This window comes from Phlebotomus argentipes, unplaced genomic scaffold, assembly GCF_947086385.1.
Source record: "Phlebotomus argentipes unplaced genomic scaffold, Phlebotomus argentipes genome assembly contig_6, whole genome shotgun sequence".
NCBI lineage: Eukaryota > Metazoa > Arthropoda > Insecta > Diptera > Psychodidae > Phlebotomus > Phlebotomus argentipes.
The window spans coordinates 2,420,515-2,440,307 of NW_026776145.1; the positions used below are offsets into that span (position 1 = coordinate 2,420,515).

Consider the following 19,793-nt stretch of genomic DNA (forward strand, 5'->3'; position numbering starts at 1 on the left):
ATTATTGTAATTATTTATTTAGCATTTCTTAGGCCCAACTACTTTTTGTAATGATTTTTCTTCTCTTCCGCTCATCTACTTAAAAATTCTTCGTGTTCTGGAATGGAAGGAGGGATAACAATCACATTAATTAATATAATTCTTTTCCTTTTAGCTCTTCTTGTTGATTAGTAGGTATAGCAATAATAATTATAATAATTGTAAATTACAGAACTTGATCTACACAAATTAAGCTTCTCCGCGGTATAATTTCATACAACTTATAAATATATAGAAATATATCCATTTTGCCCACTTGAAACATTAATTATTTTGTGTAGGAATTTTTCAATAATCCTTATAATGTTTTGTTATTTCTTGAGATGTGGTTAACAACATGTAACAATTATATTGTGACGATTATTGTTTCTCTATTTTTTCCACTAGTAATCTCTTTTTTTTAACTATATTACTTTTCTCCTTTTTTACTATATTAGATAAGATTTATTTATCAGTTGTGTGTGTCCACCTCGTTTTTCAGTTGTCTCGCATCCTTTTCTTTCCGGATAGCCTCAAAGTTCATCTTCATTAAATCCGTTTAGTGCATTTTTTTTTTAAATTATGGTTATCACAATTAATATATTGAGCTAATCATTTCTTATTTTATATATATTTTCCTTTGAAAGAAACAATTGTACGTTTGGCTAAATGAAATAAATGCTTATTAGATTGACACTATATGTACAACTACTCAGAGTACATAAAACTTTATAATGCTGTTCCATGTTCCAACAATAGGTATCTTTTGAAAGAAATTCGACAAACATTACTCATAAAGCTTATACATAATGCATATATATTTTTGAAATACTCAATCAGTTTTAAGTACTTGTGGAATTCATTGAAAGGAAGGAAATAATGTTTGTATTTCATGTAAAATACCTGCATGTGTACCTAAATTATTTGGCTACATAATTATACCCAAAAATTTGGTTCACATAAATAATAATTAAAGAATGTGTCTTCCTAATATATGTATTAATTGAAAGCATTTTTATAACAGGTTCTTCAATAGTTCTCCGTCCATATCACGAATCTATATAAAAATCAATGCCCAAAATCAACTTCATTCAAAAAGCTATAGGCTTGACAACAGTGACAAATAGGCAATGCAATAAACTTCATTCACCAAAAGCACATACTTTGTCAGTGATAATGGATGATATGAGCGCGCAATACTACAATTCTTAAGTATGCCTTAATTATCTACAAATTTAAAATATTTCTCTTTCTCTGTGAATCCATGTCCTTCTCTTTCCTTCAAATGATGCCTCAGTAATTCTTTATAGTAATGTTTCATTATAGTTCTCAAATGCAGTATCTTTGTTTGGGAAGAAAAGAAAAGTATCTTATTGATACATAGGAGCATAGTAACACTAATTCGCTGTATATGAATTGGGTGTCTTGTAAATTATTTGCCGTGATAGCAAGAAATTCATCATGGCTATGACATAATTTATGACACACGTGAAAAGTTGATGGAAGGGAAAAATACCAGAGAAAATGGAACTATTAACGATTGAGATATCAAATGAGTAGAAATATATATTACTGATTTTCTCTCTTGTCTTTCTGTGTTACATAAAGTTTCTCAAAAATTCATGAGATTTGGTATTAAATAATATTTCAAGACATGTGTTTATCAGTTTACAGAGCCATGTCTGAAATGATCTTCCATGGATCTGTTTTTTTTATCATGTTCAGTTGAATATTCCTTTATATTTGTGATGTGCTGACAGAAAATGTATTTTCTCTGTCTTTTCTTGAGTTATTCTGAATAATTTTTTGTTACAATATTTCTTTTCGTCATTAATATACAATCGATTAATATTATTATCCTTATTAATTTTCATATGTTCTATATAATGTGTGTATATAATTAGTAAATATTAAATATTATAGTTTTGCACCAATGGAGATATGTAGCGTGATTTATTAGCTTTTTCTTCTCTTTTATTTATTTTTCATCAGTTGCTGTATAAATTTTTTCATTTCTTTTTATCATCATATAGGGTTTATTAAACGCTTTTAGTAAATATCCATTTCGATTCTTGTCTTTTTTTTGTTATTTTTCCACTATGAAATTTTCATGAGTTCCGAGTCAGTTTTGTGTTATAGATCAGTTATAAAACAATAGTAAAAAGTTTATATATGAGGAGCAATTGAGAAAGTATTTCTGTTCATCTTGATTAGACTAATTAGTAGCATTTCTCATCATTTAAATAATATTACATAAACTCTATTATTAAGTTTTCTTGTCAATTGAGATTCGTACTAAACGTCTGCTTCATCTTTATACTATCTTTTCTTCTCTCTTTTGTAATCTAGTATAGTAAAATTTCAGTATTGTAGGTTTTGTGAATTAGGTTAATGCATTAGCCTCGTTCTCTACAATTTCCCCTTAACTTCATCTCTCACTGAAACATCTGGTTTTGTTTAGGGCTGTATTTGTTGAAAACGTCTCTCAGAGTGTGATGGCTTTTGACTCCAGATTTTCCAATTTTCCGGTATTCACTTCTTATCAGTGTTTCTTTCCTTTTTCTTTGAATGAAATTAGAAATCGAAGCTATGTTCACATCACAGTACTTGACGATTTTATGTGATTGCAATTATTTGTATTTCTCCACGTCGTTTCATCGACGATTTCACAATCTCTTTGTCACCTTCATCATATTTTCACCTTTAGAATTAGCCACTACTACAAAGCTTAATTAATATTTTAAGCACAAAAACGTCAGACATTATTACATACTATTTTTTTTGTTTCTTTTAGCGGATGTGAACAAACTTCGAGAAATAATGAATCTTGTCGCATGTTTTGCATCTTTTGACAGATCCTTTGCTATATAGGAAACTAGTTTTAGTTATTCCTCCTCTTATTTGCTTCCTTTTCTTCATATATTATTTACATATATTTTCATATACTAAATTTTCTACGTGTCTCTATTAAATGTATTTCCATTTTTTAAACAAATTTATTTAGTTGGTCGTTTATTAAATTACCTCATTTTATAGTTATTCTCTTTAACGCATTTTATAGTGTCAGATTGGAACAGTACGTGCAGGTGATTCCGCTTTTATGCACAATAACAATTTTTCTCTTTATTCATTCACTAATTTCTTATAGTTATCGATAATGAGTTTTTTTATTAATTTTTTTATCTCCTTCCACTTTTTTCCGCTTTCCCTAGTCATGGTGCATTTTGGTTTTGTGGGTGAAAAGGAGAAGAAACGGAAAATGCCATTAGAAAGTAACATGATTGTTTGGGCACTCGTAAAAATGAGTAGAAATACGTTGATCTTACCAAGTAAGGTTGTAAGAAACGATATCAATATGAAAATTTGTAGTAGGACATAGTATTTTTGTCAATTTTTTTTTGTTTCCTTACACTTACACCTACCATTATTAAAATTAAAAGCATTTCCTTATTCTTTGTCTTCTCTATGACTAGAACGATATTTAGACAAATTTTTCCTAATTACTTTTCTCCATATTAAATATGTAGGTGTAAAAATTTCATTATTGAAAAACCTTTTTATTTCCTCATTCGCCTTAAAAGCGTAAATGTCATCTATTTTTATAATCTAAACTTGTCAAACCTATTGTTTTTCTTTTCTTTTTTGGTTCACAATACATAAGGCAGCAAAGACTGGGAAATTCAATTTTTTTTAACGATTTCTCATAGTAGAAAGAGTTTCAAGCAAGAGACCTTTTTTTATATTATGATGAAAAACAGTTTAGAAGTATAGCAACAGGAGGAACTCAATAAGTTTGGAAGTATATTTGGCTTTCTTCATAGTATTTTTATCAATCTACCGCATCGCTTCTGCAGACATCCCTAATTTCGTATTTTGCAACACATCAACAACTGTTCTATTTACCAGTAAATATATACCTACAATTCATTTAACGAAATAGATAATAACATCAACTGAATAGAGTCTTGTGTTAAAATACATGCACATTTAGTGTGTTAGGTTTTTATGCTTAAAAAAATTCGTTGCACTACAACTTGCAGTTAATCCATTTTTCCAAATTAGAAACAAGATTTGCGATATAATCAACGTTCTATCGAGTATAATCTTCCTCTTCTTGTCATCTTATTAGCTTGTCTATCTGATTTCACCATTTCGAAAAATATAATAAGAAATAACAAAGAGGTAGGTTTGTAAGCCAATTATACATATATACCGTCATCAATTGCGTGAACATGGTTGTTGTAGGCTTTTCTCAAGTGGTCACATTTAACAGTACTTTGTTATTCACCCTAATAAATTGTAAGCTTAAATGATATGTTTTTATCTGAACATTTTTTCCATTATCTCTTATATTTAAAATTTCTTTCTCTTCACTTTATTAATTATACTTTTAGGTAATTCTTTCTAGGTATATTTAGTTTTACATAATAAAATTAATAATTCAGTCAAGCCGAGACTTTTGCAATCGTTAGTATTTGATTATTTCTTACATCACATAATAAAATATTGTTTATGTATAAAGCCACTACATTTATGACCGATAGTGTTTTTTTTTCATCCCTTATGCCGTATAGAGCCTCTCATGCGGTTCATCCACAGCATATGTGCTGTTTTCAACAACATTTCCTGTTCTGCTGCATAGCTATCTCATGGGGACATCATACATTTGAACATTTATTAATTTATAGTTCATTCATTGCATAGAATCCTATAAATATGCATGGTGAGTGCATAAGTATAGAAGTTGCTGGTTGAACTGAACCAGATTCTTTTAGAGGGCATGCTCATCTAATTCCACTCAATGCAATTTGCATTCATTGCTTAATTATTATAATTAAGTTATAGTGAGTACTCTTTAGAGATAATATATGCCTAATTCTCTTGGATGGTGGATGGATGCAATAAACATGGGTGGATTGACTTTCTCACAATTTTCCATAGTTTCTTCATTTTTAAGGATGTCTCTCCTTGGCGAATCAAACATGGATTTCGACTTATTTATGGTTTCAAAATAACTCATGAGTAAACCGCGTTACTTCACGTGAGTGAATTGAGTATATAAATTTTAATAGCAATTATTGTGACGAAACACATAATTGTGGTACTCTTGATCAGGAAGGGCGTCATTAGTTGACGCTCCAAATAACCACCGTGGCCAAGAGTGTGGTGACTATGGAAAAATTTGGATTCCTGATCATGTGGCTTCCAGCGCTGGTGCAGTTTGCGGGATTGGCGGATGTCGAACTGGCCTCTGAAAGAGTTCAAACCAAATAATTGAGAATGCATTTCTGTGAAAGAGAGAGTAGCCAAGGGTTTGTAGAAGCGACAATTGGATTCTCACTCACTCGTGGCAGCAATCAGCTGTGGAAGGTATTTCTTCCAGAAAGCACACTGTCTCAGCCGAGGTCCGCGGCCAAGGTAAGTTGTATTGAGCCCTAGTTCCATGTATTGTCTTCCATGAGCACTGTGTTTTGGCCATTCGGGCAAGCTTGGCGCATATCCGGGATTGGGATTCCTGCAGGAAGGAGTATGCAAAGGCCAAATAATTGGAAATATCAATTTGCGATGAGGAAAAATTGATAGCATACCCAGTCTTTGCAAAGTTCACCCAGTATCGCATAATCCTTCGGCTGAACTCCTTCTCCTCGTCCGTGTAGGTGAGCGAGGGATTGAGTGGCTCCCCGAAGACGTAGTTGATTTCATCCCCATGCATCACGCCGGTCCAGCGTGGCCAGGGATTTGCCTTAGTGCGATGGGTGTAGAGATACATATAGACGTTGTTGCCCTCCTCGGCATATCTGTGAGCAAATTCATTCACATTGCATGTGAAATGATAGTCACCGACCATTTTATCCAGTGCATCTCGATTGCTGTGAGCATTATCTGGATCAGTCCAGTCTGTGTACTCGAAGACGATGGCTTGACGCACGGCACCATTCACATAAGGATTGAGCTCTCGAACAGCCTAGGAATAGCAATGAGATGGTATTTTAGCCATCGTCTTTGCCAATACATATGCAATGATGCTGTATTACCTTAAGGAACTCCTCACGTGTCACCGTGATGCCCTCTTCTTTCCTCAGCAATTCCGTCAAGTAGTAAATGATGAAGTAGTATCCCTCCTCGGTATTGCTTCCCGTCAGAATGTCTGTCTTCTTGAATCGTCCAGTTGCCAGAGATCTCTGTGGCGTCTCATCCAGGAACGCTCCATCGACCACCGGCACGAAAGGAAACTCGCATATTCCGAGATTGTTCCACTCGTTATTCACCAGTTGTTTGGCGTCCTTCCCGCGAAGGCAATCCAGCACTTCTGGCAAGTTTTCCCGCTCATGGGGGCACTCCACTGCCTCGGCCAGACGGAGGGCTCTACTGATGGCCTCCTCGCGGGTGATGAGGGCCCATGGTGCCGTGGGTGAGCCACTCTGGAGGATTGCTCGCTGGAATAGGTCGTGAGACAAGGCCGACAGTAGATGCATGGAAACCGACACTGCGCCGGCACTCTCGCCGAACAGTGTGACCCGCGTTGGATCACCACCGAACCTGTGAATGTTGTCTCGAACCCACCGAAGCGCCAGGTTCTGATCGAAAAGACCCGCATTCCCAGGTGCATCCGGAGTGCCCAGATAGAGGAAACCCAAACTTGCCACGCGGTATTGCATGGACACCAGAACGATGTTCTCCTCCGCCACCAGGGTTCTGCGGTAGGGAGAGAGAGAGAGAGAGAGAACTTGGCTGATAAATTCACACGATGTGGCAGAGGACGACTTACCTGTGATCATACACATCCAGCGTAGAGGTTCCTGAGTAGAATCCACCACCGAAGATCCACAGCATGACGGGTGAGTTCTTTGGGCGTGGATGTGGCACCGCAACGTTGATGTAGAGACAATCCTCTGTGAGATTCGTGTTAGGATTCCACATAGTGGCGCCCGGAAAGTCGCCGAAGAGCGTATCGACAATCTGAACACACGTGTTTGGCGGAGTGGTGGCATTGAGGATCCCGGACCACCGTTCGGCCGGCCGTGGGTGTCGGAAGCGCAATGGCCCAACAGGTGGCTGTGCGTACGGGATCCCCATCCACGCGTCCACCTTCTTGCCTGCTGGAGATGTTAATGTAACACCTCTCACCTTCCCCTTGTCTGTGGTCACAATTAGCGGATCGTTCTCCTCGGCATCCGGATTCGATTCGCGCCGGCTGATGTTGCGACGCCGCGGCTGGGTCGTGCCGTCACTCCCAGCGGAGACACCTTCACGCTCCAGTGTGCCCAGTTCCGCATCCACCACTCTCACTGCATCACCGTGGCCAAGATAGGGAGTAAAAATGGTATCTGTGCATGGAAAAGAGGAGAGGATATTCCACTTGCTGCCTCTATTCACAGAAGGCACATTGGGAATTTTTATTATACACACGGGGAAGATTTCTGGAATTTGTGTGTGACATGCTATATCTCTGCTGACCGCCCAGAAAAAAATGGCAAGGACACAAAACACCCCAACCCGGGCACTGTGCATGAAGGGGACGATGCCCCAGGGCTAAGGTAAATATCGCAAGAGATACAGTCAGGCTATTGCGGTGGATTAAAATCTGAATTACAGCGGATTAACAGGGAAATATAAGGCGGCCTATAGCTTCACTACTGTAATAAAAATGTGAAATAGCGCTCTTATGAGAAAATCCCATACTTAAGTTTTGCAATTTTTCCATATTACCTACAGTCATTCGCTCTCTCATATTCACAAAAGTTTTTTATGGTGGCTCTTCGGAAAGCTCGTGGCCTAAATAAGACAAATTTCCACGGATGCATAAGCTCTCTCGAGGGCTTCTGCATGCGGAATATTTAAAGGGAAGTTCATGTTTCCAATATAATTTAGCCCACCTCTTCCACCAAGTAACCTTCGACACAATTTCCCGTTACATACATTAAGAGAACATAGTGATGTTATTTACTTTCATTTCACTAAATCTGAAATTTGGTTGTGAAATAATTTAGCCATTTAAACTCCGGAATGCCTAATAAATGCTGCACAGATGAGACTAGAAGAGAGCGACGGATATGGAAGTTTGTATGTGAAATTTATCAACTGTCATATCTTATAATTTATCTAGAAAATTTACTAGAAAATTTCATCATTTCAATTGCCCATCAATTAATCTCAAAGCTGTGCCTTAAAAAGCAGAAGCTCAGCAAATATATCCCTAGACATTAGCCTAAACATACAGGGGAGCCCCTAAATGGTTTTTTCAGATAACACTTAATGCATTACTCTCTCAAGAGGGATTATGCTTGAAAAATAAATATAAAAGCAATTTGTAATCTGTTTATATGAGCGGCCCACAACTTTTCAGGCAACCCGCGCACGTACGAGAAGTGGGACAAGTATTCAAATATTACACCCAGGTATATGTATCATAAAACTGGAGAAATTTTAAATGGAACTTGGGTACAATTTCACTCAACTCAAGTGCATTTTATCCCTCATCATCAGACGAGAAAAGTGTCCAACTCAGGGGAGTGTGTTCGTAGTGAAATTAATCTAAATTAATATGGCAGGGACGCTGAGGAAATTAACTTTAAGGTGTGCTGGGTGTGTAAGCGTGTGTAAAATAGGATATGTTGATGGTGGTTGCAAATTACTGAGGTGAACGGGTGGGTATCAAAATATAGTGCGGTGGAGTGGGACTGGGAAAATACTTTCATGCTTCTTACCGTCACTCTCGCTCGATACTTCTAGCGTTGATTCGCCTAAAACTGACACCGCCGCCGCTTCCACGGATGCAATGTGCTTTGGCCCCGACTTAAAAGACTGCGTACTGCTCAGGTCGTGGTGACGACCCTCCGCCAATTGGCACATCACTCCAAGTAGACTCAAGAGACATATTACAAACATTTGGTCAACACCGCTGTGGATGCCTGTGAAGGGGCGCATTGTAGTGACAACAATGCCCCGTATCTCCATCCTGGAGAAACCTATTAGGGAAGAAAGGTAAAATCCTTCAGCTTGTATCATCACACTTGCAAAAGAATGGAAAGCGCTAGAATGATCTGCCAGCGTGTGGGACTTAAGATAAGAAAACTCTATTCTCACAGTCGCTTTTCATGAACACAACTGACCTCTGGGGTAGGGAAATCTATACAAGAGAATGTCTACACTTTCTATTTAGGATTTTTTGGGAATTGATCTGACTAGAATATGTATTAATATTAAGGAAAAAACTCTGCCAATGGTTTTGCACTCAGTACTACTTTTCAGAAATAAGTGACAAATGTAATTATATTAAGAATGTCATCCGGGATTTTGTTCAACTGATAATGTAGGTGGAAAGTCAAGTGAATTATTTTTCCAGAAATAGTCAATTTTGAAAGGTATTTCCATCCCTTACAACTCAGTACAGAAACTAATTGATGAGAGGTGATAAAATATTTCTTATAGTCCAACGGCGAGAGACAGAAAGATACGAGCAAAAATGACAAAATCAATACTCTGAATCGCAATAGTTAATATTATCGCATTTTCCCATCTAGCAATTGGTCGATATTTGGAAAAATGATATTGTATTTTATCTGAGATTTCTATTCGCCCACATAATTGAAAACCTCAAAATCACTTTCGTCCCATGGCTATACTTGATAACAAAGTATAGATAAATATTGAATCAATTTTTTCGTTGAAAGGCACAGTTTCCAAACAATTTTACTGTAGCTATAGAATGGATAAATCCCCAAAAGTGTCCCACTTAATGAAGCTCTGACCTGCAAGTTAAATGCTGGGCCATAGAGAGTATTCGAGAGTTCTTTTTTTAGAATCAATGTCACGGGACAAGAAAAAGCACCATTGCGGTTTTATTTAGCCAGGGCAAATGGCTGAAAGACGATGCGAAGCGCTACCTTTTTTGCTACTTCACGTGGCAAATTGATTTTGTAACAATATCCTTAAGGATATTGTTACTTATTCTGGGTCCACATAAGTTGTTCTTGTCTCCGTTCTTGTCCACTTTACCATGATGAAATTTTAATTAGACTGGACACTTTTATGCGAGATTATGCAATACCGAAAGTGAACGAGTGGGTGCGAGGAGCAAAGGACGAGGAATATATATTTGTACATAAGTTGTGAACGTGATAAAAAATGCTCCGCCTTGAATTAAATATTTAACTCACCGTTTGTCAACACCTCAAATGCACATGTAGAAACATATTATGCGAGATACCAGGTTATCAGAGAAATAAATTTTCTCCCGTCTCGCCCTTCACGGTCCCTCAGCCACTTGGGTTCTTGCGCCAAGAATAAATCCTCCTCTTTATTTAAAACGTGTTTCGTCTGAAAGGTATTAAATAATTCTGAATTTAGAGAAGATGTATGTATGTAATGCGGAGGGTTGAAATGTGTTTATTATAAAATGTTAGATCAATATATAATGGTGAATAAGACAGAATATAAATCGTCCTGTAAAAGCCAGAAAGCGTGCTAAAATCAAATTCAATGCTCACAGCTCCGAATGCTAAATTTGATATAGAAATTTCATCATGATTTCTATTCTTTGCTGCAAATTTATATACATATGGATGTATATATGTGTGTATCTGGAAATAAGAGGGCGTGAAGTGGAAATTCTATGGTTGACTGAGGCGGGGACGATGTGGGGTTGTGAGTGAAGAACTTGTATCACTTCAATCAGTGGAGACGAAAGATGAACAAGGACATGTCGAAATTGCACTCAAATCCCCACTGGAAGCAGCATCTCAGCAAAGATTGTCCCACCAGGAAAACGATAAGGGATAAATTGCAATTTAAATAAAGAAAGTCACCATCATCATATTTATATGAGGATTATGACGGAGCTGTGGTGTGCAAGTGAAAGATTCGGATGTGTGCAGCTGATAATAATTTATGGAGCGGAAAAGAGCGGTTAAAGTGCCTTCTGGATTAGAATCACTTTCATCCTGGCAGCTCTAGCAGGTAGCAGTATCGCTATATGTAATCATTCAAAAGATCACGTACACTGAACGCGGCTCTAAAATTAATGAAACACAATGTGATTCTCCGTAGACTATATATACATAGATGTATGTATGAGCCTACACATATATCTAGAAATATGGAGCAATTGTGAGAAAATTTCTGGCCTCTATATTAAAGAAGATGTGTGTATGTACATACAAAAGTGTGCTGGTGTGCTGGATGTGTATTGAAAGCTCAGCAGAGAGAATGCAGGAAAACCAATTCCCTATTTTGTTCGAAACTGTGTCTATAGAGCACAAAACCATTATAGGAGAGCCTTAGGAGTACAACTACATATTTCCTATATGCTGTTTCCGAGTTCCGACAGCCGGCTTATGGGGAGCACAGGCGAAGGACACATCATGGAGGCATATAGCAGGAGGAGCACGAGTGGAAGAGAGAAGGTGGAGGAGTAATGCGGGAAAAAAGAGAAACAACAAAGTGTATTAATATACGAGTACCTTTTCCCATCTTCCAACGAGTCCTCAATTTTCTTTTTCTTTGCCTTCACACAAGAACGGTCCGTGAGACATTTAATTCGGCTAAAATCAAATGCACTGAGGAAGGAATTTCGTCTTTGTCTGGCAAAGCAGCACCGCAATTTACTCCGGTTTCCTCCCAAAAACCGTCAGACTTGTGCGAATTTGCGGTGTTATTCCCAGAATGTAGATCCAAGAAAAAATACAGCCTCAGAGTAAATTTTGAGGATTTGTTTGCTTTGTACACCCCCCAGTATTGCACAAGATCCCACAGTAAGTGGCGGTCGTTTTTATGCTCATACCTTACATCGAAATTGGTAAGTGAATAAAACGAAATAAAATTTGGTGTATTTTTTCTTCTACATGTTATACAAGCTCTACTACATATGGGGTGGAAAACCTATTACAACGTGTTTATGCGCAAATTTGGCTAATTTGAGTTCGTAAAATTGGATTCGTCGTTATCTCGATACGTCTTCATCCGTGCCGTGAAATTTTAGGCACATCCGCAGGGAACATGAAAATATATAAAACTTAGTATGTAATGTAATGACTCAAGATTGAGCATAATACTCCTACATTAAGTCTAATGTTAGGAACTCTCTCTCGACAAGGTCCAAAGCAGTGCTATTTTAATGGAAATTTAAAATTTACATTTATTCCGAAACCGTTGACCCTTTTTCTCGCAATTAGTCACAAAGAATGCGAATGGAGAATAAGGAAGTGGAACAGAATGACGAGTTAAAAGCCCCACAAGAATGTCCACTGGAAGTGGAATGGTGAGAGTGATATCAAGGGAAAAGTATTATTTAACTTTCGCATCATTAAATATTCCATTGTAACCTTTTGTCTCTTTCATCAGGAATCTTCATCTTTCATACATGGGTGTCATTTAATTTTGTAACACAATTGATGCGTGTAATTAACATTTTTCACTCTATTACACATTCACAATGGAGACGATGTATCAAGGCGAGTCGGGTGGCCAGAAGTCAAGTATTTGCTCTCTATGTGTGAAGCTTTTGCAGAAATCAACGATGCTCACTGCCCCCCAACCCCACAAGATTATTGATTTTCCCTTCGGCTTTTCCTTCTTCCAAAGTCAGAGTGCTCTATGCCAGTGCCCTATGTAAATATTACAGTCATTGACTACGAGGTCTTCCAATTTGCCGTCGTAACGGAATTGTCACTTGTAAACGTTGTTTTTCACTCTTCGAGAGACACCCTTTTATCACACCCATCGCAAACATCTTCATTCTTTTCGGATGGCGCCCATTCCCGACTCATGGTTTAACCACTTGGATAAATACAGTTGAAGGGCACAGGGTTTATTTACACATTCCGCAACCAAACAAGCGCACAAAAGTTTCCATTGTTTAACCAATAAATTTGTAATTCCTCCTCGCAATCGCACTGCCACTCAACTATCAAGCGGCGCCCCTTGCAGAGTGCAGAATATTTTTGCCACCTTTCGCCCCTGCGGCACACAGGTGAAATCGAACATAGGAATGACCTTGAAAAATTTCTCAAAGGTAGAGCCAGTCAAATGAGTGAAATCGATTTTTACCACTGAAATATCCTTCTTGTATCATTTGCGATTTTCCCTCAAACACACACTCGCTCCCCAACACATACTGCCGTATCAGCAATCCCTATCTCTACACATTCTTAAACATCCCCTGAAATTTAGTTTTCCTTCGCGGGATGTCTTTGTTTCGCTCACGCTATCTCTCTCGTTAGCTCGCATTTTCCGCTCCTCGCTTCTCACTCTCGGCTTTCACTTCTTCGTCGACAGTATCTCACCGACGAAAGCTCTATCTTGTTCTTCCCGCTTCCTACGGCGCACCGTCTTTCTGCTCTTATCGTGCAAAACTCACAGCTACGGTTACGAAAAAAAGACAACGACTGTAACCGATGTTGATTGTCTAATTTCTAAATGGGTTCTAAAACTAGAAACCCAACAAATGTATTGCTTTTTTTTATTCCAGCACCATAATTCGGGCAACATCAGTTTAAAAATTTCCGCATCAGCTGATGTACATAATGAATTTATCCTTCTATACATCCTTTAATTCCTTTGCCCTTGACTCTGTGCCGAAACTTCCCATGTGACTGATTTCTATTTCTGCACAACCTTTCTTTCTGGTTATCATTGGAATCACAACGGCAATAACCATAGCACGCTTATTGAATTTTTTCCTCTCTGCTGCACGTAAGTTCTCTATCTCAAGCGAGAGGTGTATGTACATGCATGTATATAGGAGCGTAACTAAGCAGAATAGGTGATACAGATGCGAGTAAATTGTATACATGGAGAGGGACTCAATTGGAAAAATTCAACCATTTTCTCTGCACCCGACGCTCTCGACGGTGACGATGGGACAAATAGAGAAATATCCTTGCTTCTTGGTGTTTCGGGGTTGTAGGGAAAAAGAAAATCGCATTTGAAAATATGCCCGAAGCCTCGAGCACATGTGATACGCACATCTCCAGATGATTATGTGTCGAGAGGCAAAAAGGGGGTACGACGGGGTGTGTTATTTTATAGCTACCCCAATATTACGTTTGCTCTTGTTGGTCTCTTTTACGATTTTAACAATGGAAGATGTTTTTGTTCGCTTTTTGTAGGTCTGTTTGAGCCATTTTTATTGGATTTTCGCTTATTGTATATATATTCATACTACACAGCCAGTCACACTAATATAAATGTCGGAATACTCTTTTTATGCAATAAATATATAGCAAAAGTGAGGGAAAAAAAAATATTTTTATGTTCATACAGTGAGAAAGAGAGGGTGGAAAACCAAAAAAGTGGCCCATTATGAATAGTAAAGATATAGGGTATATGTATTGTCAATGTTATGGGTGACGTCGTGGTGTGCCAAAAGTTTACTGAGAATTTCCAACTATAAGTTTCCTTTGTCATTGCCAAGGAAATGTGGCAAGAGGGGTCGGTGAGAAAATGGCTATACTGAATATTTATGCATACAATTTGAAAAAAGGTATAGATTTTTCCACGAAATTGTGAATGGAAGAAAAGTTCTTTCTTGCTTTTCCCCGCGGTTACACAACTAATTAAATTACACGGAAAAGAGACTTCAGGGTTTGGATATACTTAGAAAAATAACATTTCGGAATACACCAATAAAACCTCCCGTATAAGTACATATATGTGAGTAAATTTTTGGCCACATGCATATAAATTTTTAGTAGAATGACTTGAGAAACTCCGTTGGCCTCGAGGCGTTTTGGTGTAGATTTCTTCTTTTTTGAAATCTTTTGAATTATTTAGAAAGTTACAGAATTTTTTCTGTTCCACTCAAAACCATAGGACGAGGGAAAAAGGGTTCTGCCTTAGAAGTTGCATGAAAGCCCAAAGGAGTTGCGACGAAGTGACGTGACCAGAAAAATCAACATTCCGCAGCAGAGGGTGGTGAACGTATTGTACGGCCAGTGTCTGTAATGCAGTGGTCAAGTGGGTGGGATGGGCGAAATTGAAACTGCAAAACAATATCTAATGTCTGGGGAGCAAATTAATATGTCATGAATCGATTGCACTGACTGGTAATGCCTTTGATGTGTGGACATTTGTACTTGACCACCTCTTTTATGTTACGGCCATCTCATTCCCCAGTGGCCACTGTGCGATAATTACTTCCTTATGTGCCCCGGTCGACATGTAAAATAATTTAGTCGAACTGGCGATACTGTCCCCTCAATTGCCCAACTCCAGATATCTCCGCCCCGGGGGTGGCTCTGGCTTGCACATTACTGTGCCACAAATATTCATGGTGGCACTGCAAAGGAGGCACCGGGACCCAACACTGCGAAGGCCTCCCCCATTTGCACAAGAAAGGGGTGGCGGCCCCGTAATGAAGTTCGGATGTGGAACACTGGTATAACCTACAGAAATTATTAAGGTCTGAGACACACCATATTATATACAAACTTCTACTCCTGTTATTTGTAATTTTGGACCATGGAGAATTTATGGAAAACGTTCTAGTTATCGCAAATTAATTTTCATGTGACTTATGCACAAACAAACCTACATATGTTTTCTTATTTTATTGGAAATTTTGATTGTATAAAAACTCACCTCATTCACTAATTATATTCCTATATTTAGAGTGGAGTTTACATGAGCAATTATCTAATTTTGGTGTTTTGAAATTATATAAAATTATTTTTCTGGTGAGCGATAAGTCTTTAATCTTTAACCTATAGCTACCTAACTTGGCAATATAAGCCGACATCAGTGATTAATCAGTAATTAAACACACTATATAAGTGCTTAATTGTTATGACTATTAATAAACACAAATGGAGCTAGCCCCTCCCACATAATCGTGCTGTATATTTTAGGACAAAGAAAACTCCTTATTCGATATTAATAACCATAGTGGCATTGAAAGGCGAGGGAGATAAGCTTTAAATCACTTTTCAATGTACTTCAATTAGTAAATTTAGTCACGAGGGACGCCTCTTGTATTGAATAATGATAAAAATCGCACAATTTTGCAAATTGCGTGCCAAAGAGAACACCAAAGGGTCAGAATACAAGGTTATACCTTAGGGAGTTATTGAGGCAATAATCGTCATAATATGGCACTTCACTTTAGATCCATTAATTTTGGCCTACATTTCCAACTGCAAAAGCTGTAAAACTTGATTTTCTCTTCAATTACAAATGAGTTATGAAGTGCGGAAGTAATTTGAATAAACGGGAAACGTAACATACCTTTCCACCGTAAAAAAGTTTTCCCGTAAAAACTGCCACAAAAACTCAATCGATATCAAGTCATTAGAACGATTAAACATTAGGTAAGGTAAGTTCCAAAGCCCAAAGGTGATTATTAAATTTCAAAGAGTGGCTGAATGCCAGCACTATGTGATTAGAATCAAGAAACATTTTCATGATACGAAAAACGCCGCATGGTATTTCTTTCACTTGCGGAAAACGCCATAAACTGTCGAATGAGTGATTGGCAGGTAAAATTTCATAGTAGAATTAATTTGTCAAAAGAATTTTTGACATTTCAATAATGAGAATACAACATATTCCTTTTACCCAATTTCTTATTTTTTTTTTAATCTGTTACGACTTGAATACAATTTTGAATATAAATTTATCGCGGCTGACCAAGAATCCCATTACCATTAATTGAACTGTCAAATCATAATGACTTTATTTCCTCGAAATAACCTATTTGACAATATGTAATTTATTTTGGCCAATATTTACATATGCTATTTATGGGCTGAAAAAAATTTCATTCTCATTATTTTTAAACGGATTTAGTAAAAAAAAAAACATGGAATTTATTATATGCACACGAAGTGAGATAGAAAAAAGGACAAGCTAAATTATTTCCGCAAATTCTAATGAGGTATTTTGCTCTGTTGCAACTGGATTGATTGCATATGTAGGTATATACACGCGTTGTGTGTTTTGTAAACTGATTAATTTGCACAAGGCACAAATCAATAATCCTAATTCGATGTCATTCAACACATCAGAATGAACAAAACTAATTGCAAACCCTGGTGCATTCTGTATATTAACTATTTCTCAATGATTCTGTCACAACCTTTCATATACGGATTGTCAAGCGGAGTGCATTATATGTACATAATCCGTATATGCTATACACATACACACATATATGTATGACATATAAGGGTAGCAGTGAAAGGGGCATACTCAGATCGGATTTTCATGGAAAGTCGTCGTGAATTTCTCCAAATTCCCATCATAATATTGTTTTCGCTGAGCTACACGCGTGACCCTGCTGAGAATAAATGAACATATAAAATAAATCCGACGAAAAGGGCAAGAGAATGAATTTTAAATAATATGCATTAATGGCGCAATAAAAAGTGAAATTGAACATTTTATTATTTATATACATTCATCATGGAACGGAACGTGAGCCATAATTTCCTCACCGACTTCATTATTGAGGTAATAGGGAAATTATTCTTAAAAGTAAAATTCATTTAGAGCCGAAGTGGTTGCAGGGAGGTGGCAAAGTGCCTGGGGTAGAGGCGAGAATAAGAATTTATGTGTCTTCCACTCGAAAGCACATTTCACATTGGTCTTATGCATATTAAGGTAATTCACACAAACACTCTTTATTCGAGCCAACCCGGCGGCGGGTGGATTGGGAAGGGTGGTTTTTGTGTATATTTGCAATAAATGTAAAGCGGGACGCTACTGTGGAGCTCTGTGATGGTTGAGCTCATGTGTACAATTCGCAAAAATCGATATCATGCCATATCCAGATATTTCTGTGTACCTGCATAGATATGCGATAGTGCAGAGCGTTGGATATAGCTTGACGAGGTTTTATTGTTCCGCACCTGGCATTTTCCAAGTAAATGGTGAAGGATATGCAACGTTTTAACTTTTCCACCAAGCCTGGATAGATGCAATCATTTAGTCACGGTCTGCATATCACCTTTGTTCTCAATCTCCCTATTCTATATGCACCGCCGAAAGTTTGTCACAACTCAATTTCCCTCGCAGCGAGATATAAATCAATTAGGAATCTCTCAATTAATACCCCATTCGCCACAGATAACTCCTGAATTCAGCGGAAAATCTCACAGTTAAACTCCCACGGATCCCCCTTGCCTCCTTATCCTGTCCTGATTGATGGAAGTAAAATGAAAAGTGTCATTTATGCAGACTTTGTTGATACAAATTGGATTCGGGCGAGGAGGGTAAATTGATTTCTGTTTGTTTAAAAATTGTTTTGAAAATAAAGAAGGCGAGAGGAGAGAGAGAAAAAAGCGCCGAACTAGAACTTTTCAACCTTCCATCCGCCATTTTGGCTGTACATAATGTACTAGAAAGTTAAATATACATACATAATATAAAAAAGATGAAATTTCGTTATAAGCTCACCTTATGCACACAAGGAAAGTCTTGTACAAACTTATAATGTACTTAAAATTTTAAAAGTATACATGCGCTACACAATGAAGCAAATATTCTAACCCATGTCGGATACCATGAGATATGGTGTCGAAATTATATAAGGTGAGTTTTGTGTACGATAAAGCACGCAATTGTTACTTTTATGGCAAAAGCTCTGCGGTATTCACATTTGAAGGGATTTTTTATGCATTACACCATCATGCATATGTACCTACATATTTACTTACAAATTATCGAGGGGGTCGCTGATGGTGTCGCCGCACAGGCAAAATTGCTGCACACAATTTCTCAAAAGCAAACACACTCTTTTCCGTTTCACTTTGGCGAAAAATTCGCTCCCCTCCGCGCTTTTCTCGCCTCTTTCACCCGTCACCGACTTCACAGGTGTTGTCGTGAATTTAAATAAAAAATGTTGCCTAGCAAAAGTGTTTTCGCTCTCACCCTCTCTGCAGTGAAAATGCCGAAGAAAGTCTTTCCTGGGTTCGCCACTTCAAATTGACCGCAAAATCACTTTTGTCTTTAATTCATTTGCATATACACCCGGAGTGTCTCAAAAGAAATGCCGCAGTACTTATATATGTTTGTACATTATGTACCTTGTATGTGCTAATAAATTTTGCGAGTATATCTGCACTTAATTTACATTTAAAAATTCCTCACGGATTCCCCACTTTAGTGCCTCAGCGTTCATCTCAGCCGCGGAAATTTTGTCCCGCACCTGCTGAATTTTTCTGTACACAAATTCTCCTGCGGCTCCAGCGAAAGCGCCTCTAGAATTGCTTGGAAAATTTTCCCAATTACCAAAATCAGCACTTTTGTCCTCTCCACACAGCGCGATTTTCGACCGGACAGAGCACAATGTGACACTTTGAGGAAAGACTCTCAACTGACTGGAGATGATCGCTTTTAGTCGCAGTGACGTGTTTCGTCTTTTTAATTTGGCGAAAAATTCTCCCATCTATGCTGTGATAAAGGCATCCCCTTGGCATGCGCAAAATCATATCTGGAAAAATACTCACTCTGGTGGGGTCCAGAGGGGAAGGAAAATGTTATGACGTCAATGTTTTGCAGAGCTGAAAGCGACGTACGTTCTGCATTGGGGCGCCGCCACAGCGCGGGATTTATGAATTATATGTAATTGTCTGTACATACCACTTTTCAGCATATTCTCCATTGCAGTTCTCAATAGATATGTATTGATAAATTGACCCCAAATTTAAAAAATAGCATGAGGCGCTAAAGTTGCTTGATTATTGCTAAGAATTATGCAGTCAAAGTAGTTCTACCGAATTTTTAATAAACCTATGTATATCAGTACAATTTCTTCTCGAGTTTTTCCTATAAATGGCGAT

At 37.6% G+C, this 19,793-nt stretch overlaps 1 protein-coding gene across 1 annotated transcript; it reads right to left on the bottom strand.

Annotated features, from left to right (window-relative positions):
- Nucleotides 1-433: 433 nt before the first annotated feature.
- LOC132258842 (acetylcholinesterase-like) lies at nt 434-19,329 on the bottom strand. The gene is made up of 8 exons (XM_059756347.1): nt 18,669-19,329; nt 10,179-10,338; nt 8,727-8,987; nt 6,788-7,346; nt 6,054-6,714; nt 5,607-5,983; nt 5,364-5,533; nt 434-5,269 (listed from the first exon to the last, which is right to left on the bottom strand). The coding sequence occupies exons 3-8, from the start codon at nt 8,974-8,976 to the stop codon at nt 5,145-5,147; spliced, it is 2,142 nt and encodes a 713-aa protein (XP_059612330.1). The 5' UTR covers nt 8,977-8,987; nt 10,179-10,338; nt 18,669-19,329; the 3' UTR covers nt 434-5,144.
- Nucleotides 19,330-19,793: the final 464 nt, after the last annotated feature.